This window comes from Cryptomeria japonica, chromosome 3 (assembly GCF_030272615.1).
Source record: "Cryptomeria japonica chromosome 3, Sugi_1.0, whole genome shotgun sequence".
Taxonomy (NCBI): Eukaryota; Viridiplantae; Streptophyta; class Pinopsida; order Cupressales; family Cupressaceae; genus Cryptomeria; species Cryptomeria japonica.
The window spans coordinates 591,860,535-591,873,509 of record NC_081407.1 but is presented as its reverse complement, the minus strand read 5'-3'; the positions used below and the strand labels follow the sequence as shown (position 1 = coordinate 591,873,509).

The 12,975-nt window shown below is 37.5% G+C and overlaps 1 protein-coding gene across 2 annotated transcripts in view; it reads left to right on the top strand.

Moving 5' to 3' along the window:
- Positions 1–12,975, top strand: part of LOC131078616 (putative tRNA pseudouridine synthase) — a 240,509-nt gene that overhangs the window by 214,307 nt on the left and 13,227 nt on the right. Inside the window, exon 7 of one of the 2 annotated variants that reach the window (XM_058016360.2) lies at positions 5,437–5,515. The exons of the other annotated variant lie outside the window; for it this stretch is intronic. Within the exon in view, the coding sequence (XP_057872343.2) occupies positions 5,437–5,445 (9 nt within the window). The 3' untranslated portion in view covers positions 5,446–5,515. Of the gene's footprint in view, positions 1–5,436; positions 5,516–12,975 lie in introns of those variants that run through there. 2 annotated transcript variants of the gene reach the window in all.

Genomic DNA, 12,975 nt, shown 5'->3' with positions numbered 1-12,975 from the left:
TAGGCTCCTCTAAGCCATAGGCTTGTAGTTGTTTTTACTTGTGATATTTGTATGGAACATTTGATCATATGATGACATGGATTTTTTATTCCATGAGTTTTGTAATATTGTATACATTTGACAATATTTATATATCTATGTTTGTTATTTCCTTCAGCTACAATTTGCGTTTATGCTTATGTGATTGATGTATACTTGTGTATGTAATCAAATTAGCTTCTATTTGATGATGTTATTGTGTCTTTAAGGTGTATTTAATAAAGGGTGCATGAAACAAGTTTTAAATCTTTAAAAATCTCTAAATTTCTTGGGTTTTTCAATTTGCCGAGTCCAGCCGAGTTTGAGTCGAGTTTTTTTGCTGAGTCCAAGTCCCTAGTTGAGTCGGCCTTGCCGAGTCTAAGCCAAGTCCGAGTCCCGTTTCAGCCTCCTTATGAAACATTGATTCATGAATGTGTGGAAATTTTTGAGTTGTGTGAAGACCAAACTAATCATGGAATGATTGTGTATTACAATACTAGTATAGATTTTGAAAACTCATTTGGTGCATCACCCCAATAGCTGTAGTTTTTATTTTCATGTTATTTTCTAACTCTTTCCTACCAAGCATCAGTAGCTAGTTCAATGTAATGTCAAAGTATAATCAAATTAAAATAGGCTCTGAAGATGAGGGAAATGGATTGAATACAAGATTCAATCTTCCAACATCCAACAATGAAGTACCTGCAAAAAACATGCATGCAACATAAAAAATAAAATATCTAAACTAATACGCATGCACGCTATCAAACTCTACTTCATTGCACTCCTATTCCTCAAGATTTCGCATTTAACATTATTGCTCTCAGAAGTAATTATGCAAAAGGCTATGAGGAAATTGAGATTTGTGAATGCAATAAAATGATATGAAAGCGAATATGAGAAAACTAGAGATGCAATAGATAATCAATGCTTGAAATGCGAAGATAGCGGATATGTACTCAAGATGTCAAGATAATGGATGGAAGAATGAGAGAGAGGCTTGGTTTTTATAAGATGTTCTTAGGGAGAAATTAGGCATCGGGGTGAATATGGGATAATGAGAGATTAGTGGTATGGGAAGGATGAGTGGTAAGTGGTAAGTGGTTGGAGGGAATATTAAAGGGTTTTTTTTATTAAATTAATGGAGAAAATGTATATAAGTTGAATGAATGAAGGTGGATAAATGAATATAATGCAATGTTTATTTAATAAATTTAGTGGATGAATAATATAATGAAGAATGAAATAATGCATATATTATGATACATGAAACGAAAATATGAATAATCTATAATAATGAAATGATGAAACGGATTATGGATCTACCCAATGCTTGGAGCAAATTTGAAGTTAAATGAGGATAAATTTGATGAAATTTTTATGTGTCTATAGGCTCAAGAGTGTTTCCTTGTTTCACTAGGCCGCTGAGTTGGTAACTCAACAAGGGTGTAAACCTATGTGATAATAGTACCTTTCCAAAATTGGTCGTACATCCTTTCTTGGTAGGCCGTACTTCCTAGGAGGTGGCATGAGGGTTTGCAGAGGGGTTCGATTGGAGTTTGAGGGCTGTTTTCTGCTGTTAAGGGCCATTTTGGGCTTGCATCATTAGATTTTGTCATTTTGTGGTCTTGGGAGGAGTTATTGGAGAGTGGTGTCCAAACTACTATTGCTAGTTTGCAGATTTTGATGCCAGTTCAGACCTCTACTTTGTTGGAGTTAATAGGTATGCTTGAAATGCATTTGTAATGTAATTTCATGAATTGGGTTGTTCATATTTTCAAGATATATTGTATCTGTAGTTCTGAAATTAAATCTGAGTTATTTCAGCTTTGTGGGTTTCATGAGTATTATTATTTTTTGAGTTATTTAATTGCTGCAAGTATATCTATTATCAAACAAATATTCTACACATCTCTCTCATCTATAAACAATTGCAAAACATAAACAAAAACAAATAAAAAACAAGGGTGCATATTACACACCATGCTATCGTATCATCTATCCTAGGAATGGGACACCTGTTTTTTATTGTAAAAAGGGCTCTTGCTAGGTCTAATGTGCCTTGTCTCTAGTAACTCCTTTATAGATGTTTCTATCTCATCCTTATCCGGGTAGGATGTCTATAAGGTGTAGTAATCACTGGTTTGGCACCCTCCTCCATTTCTATCACATGTTCTATCCCTCTCTCAAGTGGCACTCCAGGTGGAATACTCCCAAACACCTTGCTATTCTTTGATGGCAATTTTTGGATGTTTTGATGGTAAAGTTCTTTTGTTGATCTGCAACTATAGGCATTATAAGATACTCTTCTATCCACTCCACTTGATCATGTCTAATCAAATGCTCCATCGTCTTAAAGGATACAATTTTGGGACCCCCATCTGATAATCCTCTAAGCACTATCTTTTTCCCATTTGATTCAAACTTCATCTCCATTATTTGCAAATTGAAGGAGAACTTCACAAGAGATAGCATCCAATGCATCCCTAAGACCACATTAGTGTCTCCTATATTCACTACATAAAACTCATCCTCAACTCATAATCTCCTAGTTGTATGTTCAGATTGGAAATCTTATGAGTACAAGAGAGCTTATATCCATTAGCTACCATCACCCTGAAGCCCTCATATTCTTCAGTTTGAAGTCCTCTCCTAGCTACAAAGTCCTCATCAACGAAATTATGAGTGGAACCTATATCAATAATTGTTATTATTCGCTGCCCCTGTAGCACACCTCTAACCTTGAATGTTTTTCTTTTTGGGCACTAGAGAGTTGTACAATGATAACACCACTCCTTTGCTCTTCTTCTGATGAGATTTTGTCTTCACTACTTTCTGAATTAGATTGCTGATATGACTTTTCTGACATTGATTCCTCTGTTGAAAGAATTCTAATTGTTTTGCCTTAGCCTTAATACTGCATTTGTGAGATGGGTCACAAGGCTCCTTGCAATGAAAGCACAATTTTTTCTTCTGAAGATCATTCAACTGTTCGCTACCCAACTTGTTAGATTCATTCCGTGATTGATTTGATTCCCTATGAAATTTTTTCTTATCCTTATTTTTCTTGTGAGGGAATCCCTTAGGTTGGAACTTGCTCCTAGAAGTAGAAGCCTCCATGTCTCTTGCCTTCTTGATGGCTTCTTGTAAAGTAGGTGGACTGAGAGCCATCATCCAAGCCCTCAAGGGATCTGTAAGGCCATACATGAAAAGAACCATAAGCCTCCTTTTTGAAGTATATGTGCTGAAAGCCTCTAAAAATCAGCCATAGGCATCTACTGAACCCCACTATTTCAATTGAGCTAACTCCTTGAAATGCAACTTTGGGTCTTTCTTGTCAAATCTCCCAATAAGCCTATCTATGAACTCAGCATAAGAGGTGATCTAATCATGATTCATAGTGATCATCCTAAGATGCCACCACTCGTGTGCAATACCATCTAGGTGTATTGCTATATACTTGATTGCTTCTTCTTTTGGCATGGGATTGAGCTGAAAATAAGTATCTACTTTATGTACCCAAGCTCTAGCTGAAGTCTTCCCTAAGCCATCATAGTAGGTGTTGGTTCCCAAATCAACAAATCTTTACACTCTAAAGGTATGCCAAACCTTATTTTCAAGTATAAAGGTGGACGTGGCCAACGAACAAGAATTAACCAAGAAGGCTAATAACTTCTTTTTAGGCTCTGCAAAACCTTGGTAGGTGAACCAATATCACCTTTATTTATTATTTCTTCAAAATTATATGGTGGTTATAAGTAGATAAAACCTCATACAATCCTCAAAGGTTTATTCAATTACAACCTTGGTTTAATTATCCTTGTATCTTCTATAATTCACAGGCATGAGGTAAAAATAGAAAATGAAATCAAACTAAATCCTACCAACCTAATCTTAAGTAAAAGGTTATGTTTATATTTTATCTGTTTTGGAGTCGAAACTGATTGGTGCCTTCTCCACAAGGCAACAGATTCTAACCACAAAATTAATGCATGTTCCTTCAATGGCGGAATTTCTAAATATTTGGCATTGAACTATAATTATGCATGACATAAATGTGCAAGTAGATCTATCCTAGGCCCTTTTTATTAATCCAAATTGAATTCCTCTATCCACTGTAATCTATTCCACAAAATTTAATTTCTATTTAAGAAAACCCTTTGAAATAATCACACGGAAGACACAAAAGTGCATCGACAAATCAAATATATTAGTAATATATTGATTCATATGAGAAAGAGAAACACAAATTGGAGACGACCTTATGATATCTTTTCATTAATTTCATCAAATAGTTGAAACCCGGTCAAGAACACAATCTCATTGGAAGTTCTCCATATTTGTATCAAAATCTTTTACAGCATGCCCCCGTTCCAAAATAGAATTCTGAACCCCTCAATATGGTCTTGGTTTCCTTCTTATAGAGACAAAGGAAGCAAAACAAGCTACAAACCATTTACATTCCGTTACTAGTTGAACAACTATTCAACTTCTTAAAACGACAAAATCTCCAAATACTATACCACATAAAAGTGGCACCAACTCGATTTGTCAAAGCTAAATACAAATGATCGTTGCAAATTCTAAAAGAGCACTACAAGTCAACGTGGACAATGACAAATTTGAAAACAAATGAAGAACTGGTGAACATGTTGGAAGCATGAGCTTGTAGGGTTGTCATTGATGTCAAACCTGCTTATTCAGATGGGTGTTGGTTTGGATACGCTTTTGGTTGTTGCAGCCATAGATGGAACACTCGCAGAGTACTCGGCGAGTTTTAAAAACTTGCCGAGTTGTGAAGCCTTGTGAGTTAATACCACTTTAACTCACCAGTTAACTCGATCGAGTTTTTGACAAAAACTCGCCGAGTTTTCAACGAGTTTTTGTCGAAGACTTGGCGAGTCCAACATAAAAACTCTGCCGCTTCAGCAATATAGGGTAAAACGTCAAAAATAGGTTTTATTTCATCATTTTAGGTTCGGTTTTTTGCTGAGAATGGGGAGGAGTGACTCCAACACTCTTGCAAGGTGATTTCCAGCTATTCTTGCCAATTCTAAGTGGATTTGAGGTGATTTTTCAAGAAAAATCAGATTCCCAGGTTGGTTTTTAAACTTTTTTTCTATGCTTTTTTCAAACATTTTGTTTACTTTTTGTTGCATCTAGATGAATCAGAAATCATTCCTAAGTAGTCTAAAATCTTTTTAAGTTATTTGAACAAGATTTAACACTAGTTTTGACAAGTTTTGTTGATTTTTTCACTATTTTTTTGAAGAATCTCTAGTTTTCAAAAACAAATCAAATACTAATAGTTTTTTTTTTAACTTTGAATGATGTCTAAATTTATTTCAACTAATTTAGATAGTTTGCTAAATTGTTTAACTAAAATGTTAACTTTCTTTTTTCACTTTGTATGTGTAGGTTAACTAAGCATTAATTATGACAAGTTCTAATTGGCCACTAGAACCATGCCCATTTGGATATATAGGCACCCATCCTAAAGGTGCCAGAGATAGGGCTTGGAGGTATGCCTATGAGGGACTGGATCCTGGGATAGTTATTTGCATAAAGTGTGAAGAAATACTTCATGGAGGCATCAACCGCCTTAAATACCACCTTGCAGGCATAGACAGGCATGATGCTAGAGAATGCATAGGGACCACTCCTGAAATAAAAAGAGAAATGAATGCCCTACTTGCAGTTGGGGAAGAGAAGAAATTGCAAAAGGAGAGGGCAAAGCTAGCCATGAGATCAGCCATAGATGAATCTCAAGGTGCTTCTATTGACATTGAAGAAGAACAAGAAGCACTTGAGGGCATAGTGGGCTCTCGGCGTGGCCCACGTATCTGCAAACCCATCACCACCTCGCCTATCGCTTTTGCTTCCTCTGGTAGAGTACCTGACACTGGCACTGTTGCATCACAATTAGGGTCCACAGGTGATTATTTTGTGCCCAGGAACACACCTGGAGTAGAACCATCATTAGAGGCCATTGGATGGAATAGGGAGGCACATGAGAAAGCTGACATTGCATGTGCTGATTTTTGGTACTTCAATAACATTTCATTCAATGTGGTAGACAATCCTTTTTGGCTGAATTTGGTGACCGCAATGACAGTTGCAGGAAAGGGGTACAAGACCCCTTCTCGCAAGGATTTGAGTGGTCAATTAATAAATAGTCCACTTGAATTCATTTTTAATTGTTTTTTAGATTTCTTGTTTATTAAATCATAATTGTGTACTAAGAAGTTAAGAACTAATTTCACTTTGTTCTTGTAGGTTGCTCACAAATGCAGTTGCTAGGGCAAAAGAAGTGGTGGAGGAACAAAAAATTGAATGGGCAAAACATGGCTGCACCATTCTTTCTAATGGGTGGACAGATGTCAAGAACCGCACCATCATTAGTTTTTTGGCTGCTTGCAAGGAAAATGTAGTGTTCTTGAAATCGGTTGATGCCTCCAGCAAGGTGAAAAATGCAGAAACATTGGTTGGAATGTTGGAGCACATTGTCATGGAGGTGGGAGTAGAGAATGTGGTGCAAATCATCACAGATAATGCAGCAGCATATGTGTCAGCAGGTAGAATCCTTTTGAATTATCACCTTTAGCAATATTTTCATTTGTTGTGGCTTTGTTTTTCTTTGTTGCATCTTTCTTAAGAATAACTTCTTCTTTTGCAGGTAGAATCCTCCAAGAGAGGCACCCCACTCTTTTTTGACACCTTGTGCAACACATGTCCTTGACCTTCTTTTGGAGGACATAGGAAAACTTGAGTGGGTGACTCTAGTTGTGGAAGATGCAAGGAGGATCACCAAATATATTTACAATCACCCTTGGGTTCTAAATTTGATGAGAGAGCACATTGAAGGGAAAGATTTGGTGAGAACTGGTGTCACAAGGTTTGCAATGATTTTCTTGACGTTGCAAAGACTTCTTTCTGCATTGGACTTCTTTGAAACAAATGTTTGTGAGTGGAGCTTGGCTAAACTCACCATATTCAAAGAAGCCTGAAGGAGAGGCTATCGCATGCATAGTCTTCGACAACCTTTTTGCATAAAGGGCTGTAGAGATTGTGAAGGTAACTTCAAAAAATTAATTTTCAATTATTCTTTATTCAAGTCTCTCATTACTAATTTGTAGCTTCATTAATTAATCTTTTGTAATTTGTATTATTCAGTTGTAGGTGTCAGAGCCCTTGGTTAGAGTTCTCCGTTTGGTGGATGGGGATAAAACCCCAATGGGGTATATTTATGAGGCTATGGATAGGGCCAATGAGTCTTTCAAAAATTTCTACAAGAGGGATAGACTCAAATTTGATCCCATTTGGGAAATTATTGATAGGAGGTGGAACAATTAGCTCCACCAACCCATTCATGTAGCTGGGTACTTCCTCAACCCTCGTTTTAGGTTTGGGGCTTCTTACTCAGATCCTAATGGAGAGGTTATGGAGGGCCTACATGCATTGAGAGGATGGTACTCGATGTTGAGGAGAGAGACCTCATTGTAAGCGAACTCCAAAATTATGAGGAAGCAAGGGGTAAGCTATTCTCTTCAGAGCTGGCTAGGAGAGGAAGAACCACTCATTTCCAGGTATAACATTTGCCATTTGGATTTTGGGATCTAAAGTGATTGATAAATTAATAAATTATGTTTTCTCTTTTCTCTTTGCTTTCTAACTTTTCAATTTTTTTTATTTTGCAGATGCTTCGTGGCAAAATTGGGGTGGAAACACCCCACATCTCAAAACATTTGCCCTCAAAGTCTTATGTCACCCTTGTAGTTCATCCAATTGTGAGCGCAATTGGATCTTGTTTGAAGCAATCCACACGAAGAAGAGGAACAAGTTAGCGCAGAAACACCTCAATGACCTTGTCTTCATGCAATATAATCTTCGATTGCGCGTAAGGAAGGTAGAGGAAGTAGAAGGTGGTCCAATTGACTTGGATGATATAGATCTTTACATTGATTGGACATCACAAGAGAAGCCTCCATTGTTTTTTGAGGATGACATCACTGATTTCGAGAGGCAGGCTATGTAGGAGGAGGAGGGTGGATTTGGTTTCACGTTGGATGACATTGAGGAGGAAGAGGATGAGGATGAGGAGTCATTGCCAGTGCCACAAGCAGGTGGAGACATAGCTTCAGCCAGGATGGAGGATGAGCCAGCCATACCGAGCGAGGAGGCACCCGCCGCACAGTCACGCGAGTCACGCCCATTGCAAACTTCTAGGACTAGACCCTCTATTTCTAACTCTCCCCAAGTTTTTGCTAGAGTTGGGAAGAGGAAGTTGTAATCGTAATGATGTATTTACTTTTGGTTTTACAAAAACTATTTACTATTTTGCTTCTAGGCTTCCAACCATCAACATTCCTCATAAGGATGCGATTTTGTAGATACTTTGCATTTAAATATATCTAGAATCAGCTTGTCTCTTTTGTGTTCTCATTTATTGACTCATTGGATGCATCTTCTCATTAAATTTTGCAAACAATGCATTTTTAATTAAATTTTGCAAAAAAAAATGCATTTTTAATTAAATTTAAGCATGTTTTTAAGTTGCCGAATTTTTCCCAAGTGTTTTTTTCCAGGCCTTGGCAAGTTTTGCCGAGTGGCGAGTAGTTCAACTATGGATGCAGTTGTGCTTTGTGTTGTAGATTGAGTTCAATACTTTTGGTGTTGATTGTGGCATTTTGTTTTGGATAGTTATCTTTGTTCTTTGGCAGGAAGTATGTCTGTCAGAATGGTCTGGGAAGCCTTTGGTGCCCTACGGATATGTTGTAGTTTGCATTGCAGTTTAGTGGATGTTGTTTAATAGCATGTGTAGTATTCTCAATATGTTTCCTAGATAGTTTCTTTGTTCCGCAAGAGAGATTTGTTAATTTATGTTCAGGATATTCAGTTATGTTGTGACTCGATATACCCCATTAAGTTATCTTAATTGGATCATATTCTTTTGGTCTGTATATGAGTTGAAAGTTGTATTGGGATGTTGTTATGGGTCTCACCATGGCATGTGGAGATCCGCATGGAGTATTTTGCATTGGAAGATGTTTTGTGGTCGACTGATTGCTATATCTACACGTTACGTTTGGTAACGACTTTGGAGAATGTATTAGTGTGTGGATTGTTGGATTAATCTTGGAAGGATGTATTGTAATATGTTTTTGTTCCCTCTTTCTCTTGGAGTGGACCATTTTGAGTATTTTTGGTCCGGGTGGCTTATTTTGTGTAATGTTGCTTATTTTTCTTTTGGCCGACTCTCAAATAGGTTTTCAATGTTGTATCTCATATATAAGGAGTGCAGATGGATGAGTTGTGAAGGGTGTGGAAAAATGAATTGTGTGTGAATTGATGAGAAGTGTATGTGAATGGTATGCAAGCAGATTTGAGATTGTGAATGTGCTAAAGTCAGTTTGAGAAGAGTTTTGAAGGTGATATATTCAGTGAGACAGTGTGTTGTGGTAGTAGAAGTTATCAAAGATGTTAGCCATGATTTTGGTTGCTTGATTTAGTTGTTCAAGGACAATTTCATGTTCAGGAGAATCCTTCTCAGTTTTGATTCAGCCATTTCTTTCGTTGTTGATTGACAGTGAGTCCTACAACAACAGTGTGTGTCTTGCTTTGAAGTAGTGAGCCTCGGTTGTGCAAGTCCTTGTATCTTGCCTTAAGGCAATGTGTCTTAGCCTTGCAAGTTTTTAGGTGTTGTTGCTCCTTGGTAGCAAGTCTAAAAGTTTGTAATCATTCTTGTTCATATTGTGAGTTAGATTCTCACTGTGGGTTTTCCTTGTTTGCGCTTTCCACGTAAATCTGGTGTTCATGTGTTGATGGTTGATGCTCATGTGTTGATGATTGATGTGTTATTGCTAAGTTGGTTGATGTTGTTTATAATTAATCTGTTTTGAAGTTCCGGACTGATTCATCCCCCCTCTTAGTCCTGTCGTGTGTTCAATAGAACACATATACAAACTCACTATCTTCCATCTGTAGGTAGATGCTCATGACTACATGAGTTTGGCAAGGCATTACAATCTATGGAGCTTCACCCTATATTGCATTCACCATCATGCCGATCAAGTAATGAATAAGTTAACTTGGGATAGACGATCAATGTATCTTTGACTTGCATAAGTGTCCACTGTGGCAATAATATCTTTTGTTGCAAATTCAAGAGCAAACATTTCTTTGAGCTGGAAATGAGTGTTGTCAACCACCATCTATGCATGATTATTAAAATCCAATGTTCGAGGCAACAATTGAGCTAATTCATCTTTCCATCTTCTTCATTCCTTCAAATCACCGTTATCATCATAGAAAGGGGGAAAAAGAATATCCAGAGGTTGATCAAATTCATTAATTTCTTTAGTAAGCACTGCATGTAATCTACTGTTCTTATCAATCCATTCATCCAGAGCATTTAACACTGCACCATCAACATCACCTTTTGATATAAACTCTTCCCTCTTTGATACCAACCTAAGCTATAACCTGTCTTGCTCTTTAAGTGCACTGTAAGTCCTAGCATAGACAACTCAGAATCTGTCAGCCTGTGAGGTTACATTTTCAAATCTTTTCTTTATCAAATCTAAAACAACACTAAACTTGATAGTCTTCAATTCTGCATTGTAATATCCCAGTAATTTTTTTATTTTTTTTTTAACAGTAAGAGTTACAAGTAAACACAACAACCCGTTAAGGTTAGAGAAATCATCCAAATTGCTGAAAGAGAACCCTTCCACCTTTTGTTCATCGAGAGCCCAAGCTGGGAGGGTGAGAGCATACGGTGTTCTGGGGATCGTTAGCACCATAAAAAAAACTGAAAATTACAATGCCTGGGCGGCAAGCCAGCCCCTTCTGCTTATCCAGTAGGATAGAAACTAAACTCTTGGCAGTAAACCATCCAAGGAAAACATGACAAGAACTGAAATTCAATCACTCTACCGCGTATTTCAGCAGGAGGACATTACATTAAGCTATCACTCTACTGCATATTTCAGCGGGAGGACCATTGTATTGAACTTATCACTCGACCACTTATTCAGTGGGAGGACTGAGTACAAAAACTAAATTACAAAACTTAGAAGGTGGCAAGCCAGCCTCTTCCACTTATGCAGTGGGAATTATAAATAAGAGCAGAAAGAGGGGATGATCAGTACTACTGAAACAACCTTACAAAAAAGAGATGAGATGAGAAGAGTAATTGCAGATTTCTACAACAAGACTAATTTTTTGTTACAACTAATCTGCAGGCTGAAAGTACAATTCAGCAGCCTATGGAAACATCAAAATACTGATAACTCCCTCATTTTTCACCCGAATCAACTCAAATCAATCCCAATCCCCCAATATAACACTCACAACAACATCCAATCCAAACTACAACCCCAACAACCCTTATTTAATTTGCACGCATCCCAATGCAATATCAGAAACCCATGCCATACCTAGGAATTTCGATTTTGTCTAGAAAAATCAATGCTCAATAAAACTTGCTAAAAACTTACACAATGTATCGCCATGGCTAGGAAGGAAGGATGAGCCGGTACCTAGAATGATGGAGTCGCTTGGTTAAGAGGTGTGAGCAAAAATATACTTTTAGCAGTCCCGCGACCAACAAACCAGAAACACTCAAATCCCACATAGAACACTCCAAAATCTGCAACTCATTCACCAACGACAATGGGAATACAAGGACACAGCTAGGTACTATCTTGCAAGTACGAAACTGAGACTTAGTTAGGAAGCCAACTTCGAAGCTTAGATTTTCAGTAGCCAAACCGGCAGCATAATGATGCAATTTTCAAAGATGATCCAAATGGGAGCCCAAGTCTCATATTTATAACTTCACTCCTCAAATCCAAATGCAATTCCTCCAAATTCAATGCCTTGCATTTGCATTTCATTCCACTACATGTGGACCCCCAAAAGTGGCGCTATTTCCCATAAGTCAAATCCCATGCCCAAGGCATGGACCCACGATATACTTTGGCCAATATTTAGAGATAAGTCACAAAGTAATATGTCTTTTCAAATAATTCGACATCTCCTTAATAAACATGAAGCTCGCCCATATACTTAGGAAAAATATGGACATTAATCCCAAATATAATAAATCAGTAGCAAAATCAGATTAATTAAATATTAAACCTTAGGATAAGGAAAATAATATTTAATTATGTTGCCAATGACTCTCGTACTGATTATTATCACAACCAGGATGAAACTAAGCCCGGACGACCATAGAACTGTTGCAGAATCAGAACCCTGTCTACTGCCAAAAATAGAATTGTGCCCCACAGCCACTTACTAAAAATAGTAAGTCAAGAACTAATGCTCAGAAAAGCATGATCATCGCGTCCAGAGGCAAAACATGGAGAGCTCAGTAGGGCAGTAACACCGGAATGGCCATTCCCTGACTTACTAAAAATAGTAAGTCCTCGTTTCATCAATGCTGGACCCTCATTCTTCATTCCACCTAGCCTACGGGTCTCAAGAATAGGCTAATGGACCACTGGAAGGTCATCAGTGAGAAGAGGACATTACATGCATCGAGTTGTTCTTGTTTCCTTTGGAATTTGTTTGCTTTATCTTTCCAATAGGTGCTCTCAGTAGTCATTTCAAGCAACCTATTATCATAGTCCAACACTTGTTGATACGAACCTATGGGATATTGCAATTGGTCTCTTAAACTAGCAACCTCTTGTTTCAATTAAGCATTTTCAGCTACATACCACCTATTCTCTTTGACCAATTTCTCAACATGTGCTTTGGTGAATTTAGCAATATTGATGTTCAATTCAGCAGTTTCTACTAGAACTGTGTCACCAAGCCTTTGCACAAGAAGATGGCCATATATTTTACTAGGATCTTGAATGGTTAATGGTCTCTTCCTAGGTGGATAAATGGCCTAGATAGACAAAGTATGATCATTGGGATTAAATCTTGAACCTGTATACACTTTGT